Source organism: Asparagus officinalis, chromosome 6 (assembly GCF_001876935.1).
Source record: "Asparagus officinalis chromosome 6, Aspof.V1, whole genome shotgun sequence".
In the NCBI taxonomy this organism is placed as follows: domain Eukaryota; kingdom Viridiplantae; phylum Streptophyta; class Magnoliopsida; order Asparagales; family Asparagaceae; genus Asparagus; species Asparagus officinalis.
In genome coordinates this window covers 51,871,874-51,882,770 of record NC_033799.1, presented here as the reverse complement: position 1 = coordinate 51,882,770, position 10,897 = coordinate 51,871,874, and the positions used below count along the sequence as shown (strand labels likewise).

Here is a 10,897-nt window from a genome sequence, read left to right as displayed (position 1 = left end):
CATAAACACGTTTTTCCATGTTTGATTATGTATCTTGAAAAATTATGCGCAATGTAAACCAAGCTTTACTCGGGTGCGCGCATCGCATCGCACTTTGCACATGTGCGCGTAAAGGGACTTTACACCCCTCATTGCACATTGCCCATTGATAACACTGAAGAAACCTAATACAATTGCCACCTATCCTTAGGATCTGCAGCAGCCAGCTTCTTCAATGTTTTTAGCTCAACTTTGCCTGCCTTATACCTTTACCATAATGTGTCCAAAACCAAAGAAGAAACAAGAAAAACATAAATAAAAAAACTACTGATTAAGAACGCATTTAGTCAATGCTTTACTCACATAGTCTCACTGCTGCGAATGATTTTTATGGCAACCTCTTTTGGCTCACCCTTTCCAGTCTCATCTTACTGCAGTAACCCTCTGCGTCATCCAAGTTGTCATAAAGACCACTTCTCTCAATTTGTAAATCATCCCTTTGTCCTGCATAAAATATGTGTAATGAGAACCACACGATGAAAGATTTGGACATATTGGCTGATACAAGTGACTGAAGTATTCACCAATGTGACTTCCACAGCATCATATACAACATTGCAAGTAAACAAAATAAAAAAGCACCAGGAATTTTATGCACCAAATATTTAGATGGAGGAAAGTCAGTACTTCTATTTGACACTTGTAATGCAATTTAGTTGATAACATTAACATCTTGGCTGGCCTCATGAATCAACAATTGCAAGTTACATAAACGGTTCTTAACAGGTTAACATCAGTCAGTGACAGCTTCCAGCATCCCTGCAAAGAACACTGCAGATGACCCTACCTGAATATACTAGGTAACAGATAGTAATTGATGAAAACGATTCACATATTTATGCATGTCGCATGGAGTTTTTGTTCAATAAAGTGACAATTTCTCAATTTTGTACAAGGATTACTTACTAGTATAGAGTAGGAGTTCTGCATGGTTCAAGTAACTTCAAACCAATCCAAGATAGCCTTTTAACCGCCAGAGAAAGAGTTTGTCATACTATTAGCTGAGTTTATGGAACAAGTAGGTGTTGCTCCAGGAGAAAAAGTAACAAAAAGTAGGTGTTGCTCCTATTACGAGGCAATTTTTACACGTGTACAGAAAAACTTAAATAAAAAGGGTCTCCACTACAGCAATTGTTTAATGGTTCAAGAGATTTGAGATTTGAAGTTCCAGGAAAGCGGTACAAACAGTGTTCAAATTCAACCCTAGTTGAATGAGTCTTCTGTAATATCAGCTTATGTGATGAAAGGCATAGGAGTTTCTCCTTTACGGAACATTACATTCAACATCAATGGTAATAAAACACAAGTCTATCTGATGATTCTGCAGAATTAAACAGAGGAACGGCAGTGCCAGGGATGCCTTGTACACTTGCAAAATGATCCTGCTAGCATTTGAGACATTACACAAAGCAAACAACTATTTATATCAGAAAATTTATTTATTTGAAAGTTATTAATTTTAAACTAAACAGGCAAAAGATATGATAATGATCCATGTCTTGAAAGACAAATTGTTCACGAGCAGAACAGTATGACTATTTGAATTAGCTAAACATTTTGGGACTTCATATCATAGGATATATAGAACATAAATCAAGCTTTTTTTACACACACTTGGGGATAATTTAGCAAAGGTTCTGATGATAGCTTGGTACATCGTATACAAGAGAGTTTATTTAATTCGTTAGCAGTTGGTTAGTTTACACTGTTAAACCCCAACTTCAGAAAATACAGCAAGCTTGTTGACCTAGCTTTACCAAAGCAAGTATTACTTGCAGCAATCAGAGTAGTCTTATTTGCAGCAATCTGGAGTCTTCGGATTTCATTGGTGCAAGTCTAAGTTTTGCTTCAAAATCCATACCAGTCCTTCTAAGGTATTAGCTTCAATAGTATCAGGGTTTCAGAAGCATGGTTAAGCAATACCTCTGTATTGGACCCTTTGAAAGCTATACAGCCGTAGTAGTGATTTTAATAATGGATAGATTATGTTCTAATTGGACTCAAGTGATCCTTTATCAAAAGGATGGCTCTTGTTATCAAATGAAGGAACAACAGGAACTAGTTCACTGGAAATATTTAGTTAAGAAATAGTAGTACAGAATTATGAGCTCAACAGATGAGAAAGGTAAATAATCTACGATCACTACCAAATTAATGAGTTATAACTTATTTATAATTCTTGAATTGTGATAATGATAACATTTTTTTTATTTTTGTTAACATGGAAGAAACATTTCTCCGCTTAGCCATATCCCCTTCAAGGGTTTATTGTAGGAACAATGGGAATCAGTTCAGTTTAGAAATGTTTAGCTGAGAATTAGGACTTAAGAATTATGAGCTCAACAGATCTTATTTCGGAGAAAGATTAATAATCTACACTCACTATCAGATTTGATAAGTTATGACTTATAACTTATTCAGATATCTTGCATCGGGCTAATATTTTTTTCATTTTTTACAACATGGAAAACTCATCTTTCTGCTTAGCCATATCCCCTTCCAGGGTTCTGAATGCAACCCTAATAGATTCTAATTTCTAGAATGGATTATCTATCTCTATCCATCATTAAGAAGTGTACAAGAGTTGAAAAACTACGAAGTGAAGAAAGCAAGTCTCTCAAAGATTCATTTGCTATCAAGGCAGTTGTGTATAAAAAACCAGCTTACTTCCCAGATCCCAGCACCACAAGTAATAGGCCTTTTTTCAAACAAAGGGAGAGAATAACAAGTTAGAAATTTACTCCCAATAGAGTATCCACTTATAGTTAGCATTTCATACATCATCTTAAAGAACAGTATAGATAAAATATATCAAAAATTATGATAAGTGATTATGATTTACAACTGCAGTTTTCCTAAAAGATTCTGATGCCGCTACTATATGTTCATTGAGAAGTGTATAAGAATTGAACAGAAACGCCTATGCGAAGAAAGTTCACGAGCCAATCTTTTGAGGATTTATTTGCTGCCTGACTCATTTACATATTAAACTACCACAAGCTTATATCCCAGATACCAGCATCGCAATTCATCTGCATACAATCCAACGTAAATAAGCCTCTTTGCCCGCAATGCAAGCTGATAGAAAGTTAGGAATATGCTAGCAGTGGGGCATTTGCTGATGCTAGCATTCCATATGGTCTTTACAATAGCAATATATATTTTAATAAATTATTAAAATAAATTATTATTATGTAAACCTGCAGGTTTCCTTCAGAGTAAGAAAAATCTTCAACCTGAATGCCAAAGATTGGGTGCAAAGAGAAATGACAGATTTCAGATAGATGTGCACAAAGAAATATGCTGGTACAGGCCTACCGAAAACTAACTTAATCCTTACATATTGGTAAATTACCCAGCTTCATTCCTTGCAATCAGTTCTCAAATTATATGCATAACTGTACATAGGAATATTTGGTAATTGGAGATCTAAGATTAGTGTTCAGAAGGGGGGAAATTGTGATTGAAGTGTATATCTCTGGAGTAACCAATTTAAATGCTAATAAAAAACAATGCACGGATATCAGACGGGTTTGGGTTTGCCTTGTGTGCTAAATGGGAGTGAACAGTTCAATATTTGGTAATTGTAGCTCTAGAAATAGCATGCAGAAGGGGGAAAACATGTGATTGAAGTGTATATCTTGAGAGTTACCAAGTTAAATGCTAATAACAGAAAATGCAAGGACGTCAGATGGGTTTAGGTCTGTGCTGTGTACTAAACAAGTGTGACTTGGTAAGACTGGGCGGGCATCAGGGAGATACTGACATGGGCAAAACAGTCAAAAGCAATGAAATATTATGTCTCTCTTTAGAATTAAATCAACTCAATCTCGAAATTTTTAACTTTTTACAAATTACAAGATCTAAAAGGAAATATTAAGTTTTCTGATCTTAAAATGCAAAAGGTGTAATTTCTAGGATTTATTGCTATTAAAGTCCCTGTCACAAGCAAAACTCCAAAGTTATGGTGATGGTTGAGAGTTATTTTATATTATGACATACCCTTGCAGGATGAGTGCCCTTTCTCTGGGACAAAATCTGGACTCAGATAAGGGCATCAACTTTTTTTTGAATCAGCTTTAAATTAGAGGTTAGTAGGAATTGAATCTAGATTGCTTGAAACCATATTAAAGTCCCTGTCGCTACACCATAACTCCAGAGTTATGGTGAGGGTTGAGGGCAGTGTACAAAATATTAATCGATATTTCAATATAACAGTCAATATATCATGTTCTACAGCAGCATGCACCCATATTTACAAGTCTACAACATTTTTTGATTTTTAGAATCTTTTTCCTATATACATATATAGGCTGATACCCACAATATCGGCCAATATCTGCAATATTGACCAATATTTCACCGTGAAACTATCAGTCAATGTTGAACTTTTTTAGGATTTGAGTTTGGTTTTGGATTCTGGATCTGACCCAAATACCAAATAAAACACTCTTTTTGCTTCAGAACTCGTAATCGACCTTACAAAATCCCTAACTCTTACCATTCAGTGCTCCCTCCCTCCCTCTCTAGCTCTGTATAATCTCTCTCTCTCTGTGTGTCTCTTTGAAGGTTAAGCACTTCGCAAAGTTTCATGATACGATCGATACAAACAATTATTCATCCACATATATCACGATGCAGTTTCTTATGTTTCAAAATCATCAAATATGTTCAGATTACGTATTAGAATGTTATATTCTGTATGAACATCATCTGACATAACTCCACAATATTTACTACATATCCCAATAAATCCCCTATTTCCGCAATCTTATATGGATTTTAGCAGTCCAATATTTTATTCGATATCCGATATTCAGTATTTAAAATAATGGTTGAATGTAACAATTTTATATTCTGCAACCTCGAACAACCATTAATGTTACAGTAATGGCAAAATGCAAGCATTGTAAAACTGAAGTTGAAGGACAGAGAGATACTGAAACAGAAAGTCCAGAACAATAGCAAAAATGTACAATTACAAAGCTTACCGTCTTTCGGATATCAACAGGTGATCCTCCTAAGATATCATCACAAAAAAAATCGGCTGAACTTTCACTTTGTGGGAAATTAGACCATATTCGAAACAAGTTATTAACATTCTCTTATTCATAAATAACACTAGCATTGTCACACGTTCAAATGCACATGCGTTTAAAAAATTTATGGTTAGAAAAACTATTTTTTTGAGAAACTATTTTCTATTTAAACTATTTTTTGAAAAACTACATTTTTTTTTGTATTTAAAAATGAGTTGAGATTCTGATTCTTTTGCCATTTGCATCACACTCTCCTTTTTTAAATAGATGATAAGTTAAATCTGTATTAGGTCTTCTTCTATGTAATAACTTCTTAGACAATAAGTAGAAAATAATTAATCATTTGTTGGGTATGATATGAATCCATATGAATACAAAACAGGATAAACTTAACACATTTCTAAACTTAAAGTTTTATTTTCTAAATTTTCTTATTTCTATTATTTCTAATCATTATTGATGCATGAATTTTCAAATTAAGGGAGATTTTCTCTAATTATTTTTAAAAGAATTACGTATGAATTTCTTGATTTAAGAGAAAAAAAATTGTGCATGAAATCTTAATTGAGAGAGAGAGAGAGAATGGAAGAGAAAGGAAGAGGGAGACACGCGCGTGCTTTTGTGAGAGTGAGAGCGACAGAGGGAGGGAGGGACGGGGGAGAGAAAGAGCAGTGGAACATTGAAAGGCGTGAGGGAAGGAAGAAGGGAATAAGAAATTTAAGAGCGAAAGACTAGGCCCCACTTCAATGATTGTAATGTGAAATTACGACATTGCCCCTTTCATCTTTGAAGGGTTGAACGAAAATTTCAAATGTTCTTCATACTTGTGCCACCCTCACTTGGATTTTAAAAATATAGTATAGATAGCATTAGCTTAGCATTAAAACATCAAACTGCAACCAAAACCCTATAAGAAAAAAGCCTTGTTCTGGTGATTAGTAACAAACCTTGGGAATGCCCTCACCAAGCCCCACAGAATCACCTCTCTTCTCAAGGCCTGAGGTACCATTAAGTAAAGGAGATTTCCCCACATCAAATGATGGATCAGCAGCATAATCATCACCATCAGAGGAATCCTGATTCGCATCAGTGTCTCCAACAGGAGCTTGGCCACCAGAACTCTCAGCATCTAGCTCCCATAACTTATCTTTAAGCATTTCCTTATTCTTTTCTGTTTAAAGATGAATACAGTAAACAATTGGAATAAGAACAGGAAACTTAAGAATATGTCGGAAAGAGTACATAAAAACGGACAAACATGCAAAATCCGCTTCAACAAGAGATGGATACGACAGTTGGAACATGAATTAAATTCCAGGTGCTTACGTGATGGAGATTCAACATGTTCTTGCAGCTGCTGTTGTTTATATTTTCCCGAGATAGCTTGTCTCCTTTTTCTGGTTTCCTCAATTTTGTCAAGATCATCCTCCAGTTTCGCAAGTTGCTCTTCAATTCTCTCTTGATAGTCTGCTTCATCCTCCTCCCTATCAAAATCCAAAAGATATCAACAAAAAGAAGATAAAATATATGAACATAAATTATTCTCATACAACACGGTCGAAACTCACCTTAATGACTCCTCTTCTTCATGAAAATATTGTCTAGCAGGATTCTTTGATCTTGTTCTATCTCTATGCAGACCCTTTTCCGCATACTTTTGCCCATTATGATCTCTGTCCCTATCTAACTTCAGCTCTCTGTGCCTGATTTGACGCTTATCTCTATCATAACCATATCTGTCACTTTCCCTTCTGCTTTTCACGTCCCTTAATCTGTCCCTTTCTCTATACGTCTCCCTGCTTACATCTCTTGGTGTCCACATATACCTATGTCCCACACTACCTTTGTCTCTTTCTCTTCTTTCTCTGTCACGAACATGCATACTAAAGATACTATATCTTCTCCCTCGGCGTTCTTTACTCCTGTCCCATTCTCTGCCACGATCAATGCATCTGGGTTCCCATCTATCATATCTATCCCTCCCTTTTCGTCTATCATAATCACTATACCTCTCTTCTAGACCATCATGTTTGTTATGAAAAATACGCCTCTCCATTTCCATGGGGCCCCTGTCCATCTCCATATATACATCATTTGGTTGGTTTCTGACTGCATGTCGCACCTGCATATTCACCCTATTACTTGTATCGTAGTCAGAATCAAGTGACCTTATTTTACTTTTTAAGTAATCATCACCAGCATCATCATCCTTATCAATAGGGTCATATCTTGGAATAGCTTCAGTTTTTCTACTTGCAATCCCACAATGTTTAACTAAGGATGCATGATTCATTAAGTCATCAGCATTTTCCCATCTATTTTGACTGTACAATGCATTTGAGTAAGAGTCAATTGCTTTCAGTTCCTTATCTGAGTAAGATCTATCCTCTCCAGAGAGTACCTGTAACAAAAAGAACTTGATCAAATGCTACACCATCAAATACTCACTTATATTATATGCTTAAAGTATAACTTCATTTAAAAAGAGAACAAGTTACCTGGAAGAAACAAAAGATAAAAACGAAAGAGCTTGATTACCACAAAGAAAACTCAAAATTCAGTGCTCCAGTTGTTTATACCTTTGCTCAACCATAACAGCACAACGATTGAAATTAAGAAAAGCGTGAATTACAAAGATCAAGATGGTGACCATTTGAAAAATAGTTATAAATATGAAATATGTATAAAGCTAGAATAACAAATATACAATCAACACAAAGTCAAAAAAAAAAAAAAAAAAAAAAAACCCCAAAAAAAAAATTTTGGGGGCTTGCTACATGAATCTTACTCTTACATTCATATCTTACTAGTACATCTACTGGCTCTGTTCATCTCAATTGATTCTCTCTCACTTTATCCTTGATAGGAGCATCTCTAGTCTTCTACAAATGCACTTATTTCTTATCCTATCTTTCAGTGTACACCTATAAGACAAAGAAATTAGAGATGAGTTATGTTAATAAAATCACCCAATTAATTTTTCTCCTTCCACTAATTTACTGAATCTCAGATATCAGCGATGGTATAGAGAAATGTAAATCATACTTCAAGTCACCTAAATTTGTAGCAACACGTAAAGAGAAGCAAGATTACAGAAAACTGATGGATGATTTTGGGAGCTTGCTACATGAATCTTACTCTTACATTCATATCTTACTAGTACATCTACTGGCTCTGTTCATCTCAATTGATTCTCTCTCACTTTATCCTCGATAGAAGCATCTCTAGTCTTCTACAAATACACTCATTTCTTATCCTATCTTTAGTGTACACTTATAAGACAAAGAAATTAGAGATGAGTTATGTTAATAAAATCATCCAACTAATTTTTCTCCTTCCACCAATTTACTGAATCCCAGATATCAACGATGGTATAGAGAAATGTAAATCATACTTCAAGTCACCTAAATTTATAGCAACACGTAAAGAGAAGCAAGATTACAGAAAACTGATGGATGAGTTCCTAACAGAAAAAGGCAAGTTTCAGAACCATAACAGCAAAGATACAAGTTTAAAGAAAATCGTCTTAACTCCACCGAGTAAGAAATTGAGCAGGATAAATTATCAAAACAGTCCCCTTTCAACATTTATTTCCAAAATATGTTCTCTTTTGCACTTATTTTTAAAAACCGACCTGGTTTCAGCCCTGACGCTGAATTCAGGTCGGTTTTTGAAAAGAAAAAAAATTAAAACTTCATGGGAGTTGAACTCCCTTAAAGTTGTATTTGTTGAGCAAACTTCACGGGAGTTCAACTCCCGTGAAGTTTGTTACAGTGAAAAAACTCCACGGGGGTTGAACTCCCGTGGAGTTTTAGATGCCTATATAAGGCAGTCCCGTGAACCCAACCCGCAGCCCTCTCTCACCCGTTCCCAAACCAAACCCTAGACCCTCTTCCACTGTTCCCCACTGTCACCAACTCTGTCGCCGTCGGTCCCCAGCGCTGTCGCCGAAGTCCCCGCGAAGTTTTAGCAGATTGTTAAAAATCTGCTAAACTTCACGGGGGTTCAACTCCCGTAAAGTTTCGAAATAAAAATTTCAAAACCGACCTTATTTCGACGTCAGGGCTGAAACAAGGTCGGTTTTTGAAAATAAGTACAAAAGAGATCGTTTTTTGGAAATAAATGTTAAAAGGGGACTGTTTTAAAAATTTGTCCAAATTGAGCATAAAAATTATATAAAAATGAAAAATGAAAAATGAGCATAAAGATGGAGAAAATTACTGATTCCTCAATGATCACGCCTTCTTCAACAATCTCTCCTTCCTCCAATCCCCCATCCTCAACCATTCGATTGTCCGCGGGAACTCCAAGAATATTCTCCCCATCCTCGTCGCCCTCGTGGAGATGGTGATGGTGCTTCGGCCGCTTCGACTCTCCCTCCCCCGTCACTGCATCCGACGACGGCGATTGGAGCTCCTTGCTAGGAGAGGGAAGGGGCTCATGCTCTTCGATCTCCATGAGGAACTAGGGCTAGGGTTTGAGGGGAGGGAGGTAGAGTTAGGGTTTGTATTGGAGGATAGCTGGGCTGGTTACCGTCGCTTCTCGGTCAGGCTGCTTGACGCCTCCTATTTGCAAGGGCGAGATGCATCAGGGGATTAATGACACGGGTTAAGGAGTTAATAAAATACGTTTCTACTATTCTCTCCGCCTGTCTATTGTTTTATGAACAGTTTCTAATCTAATATTGTATTTACTGTCATTGAAGAAGGACCCAATAAATTTGATTAAGGGAGGTCAATCAAGTAATGATCTTTTCTACCTCATTTATTTGCAACTTTTAGTATAAGTTATTGTAGGGATAATAGTGACGGATGGTCGGTTTCCAAGTCTCCTGAGATCTAGATTTTGAGATGCTAGAAACTTTGAAGGGGGCAGTAGGCGGCCAAAAACTACGGACCGTTTGACGAAGATGAACTCCCAAGAGACATTCGGCCATATTACACAGACCAAAAGGAAAAGGAGAAGCCAAAGAGCTAAATAACGGTCACACATTCCCTCTCCTTGCCCTCGGACTAATATTCTCTAAGACACCTTTCGACTCAGACGCGAGCTTCCTCTCGTGGATTCTAACTTTTAGACGTCTTTTGACCCAGACTCCGACTGTTGATGGGGTCGGCTTGGTTGATCAAACTATGTCTATATTCATATTAGCTCTGTTGGTCACATGATCCGGACCATACGACTGACATGTGCCTGACTCTACATCACTCGGTGAGATACAATTCAGTGTACACTGGCAATAACTATGGAGATAAGTATGAGCCAATTATAAGCGTCGTACAGATGACAAGACGCCACTGACATGATTTTACCTTTCCCTGTAGACAGTTAAAATATATTTTATCCAGGTTAATGTTCAGTTTAGATTCAAGAAGTGAACGCCTATGGGTTAAACACTTCAAATGGGCCCAAAGTCAAGCCCACAATAGGCTATAGCGAAGTTCGCTCAAACAATCACGTGAACATAGCCATACAGCCCACTTCGGCTCAATCCAAACATGTTGAAAATGGGCCACGAGTTGAGTAATGTGAATTCTGCCTTTTAATATCAGCGAACTTCGCTCGTAGCTATACATGTGGGCTACGTCACCCACGATACGAAAGTGATGGTCCACCCACATCCAAGTGAGCCTCGCGTGAATAGTTTCAGCGAGCTTTGCCAACTAATTAATCAGCGAATTTTGCCAATTTAATGTTGAGTTCTATTTTCAAGAGATAACCATCCTCCCACAATCTCCTGGAATTAATGGTCACTTACTCCACTCACAAAGAAACCGTTAACTCTCTCTCTCTCTCTCTCTCTCTCTCTCTCTCTCTCT

The 10,897-nt window shown here is 36.8% G+C and overlaps 1 protein-coding gene across 1 annotated transcript; it reads right to left on the bottom strand.

Moving 5' to 3' along the window:
• Positions 292-10,052, bottom strand: LOC109846184 (zinc finger CCCH domain-containing protein 13-like). Its single transcript, XM_020415407.1, has 5 exons — positions 9,300-10,052; positions 6,647-7,479; positions 6,405-6,562; positions 6,026-6,249; positions 292-483 (listed from the first exon to the last, which is right to left on the bottom strand). The coding sequence occupies exons 1-5, from the start codon at positions 9,534-9,536 to the stop codon at positions 403-405; spliced, it is 1,533 nt and encodes a 510-aa protein (XP_020270996.1). The 5' UTR covers positions 9,537-10,052; the 3' UTR covers positions 292-402.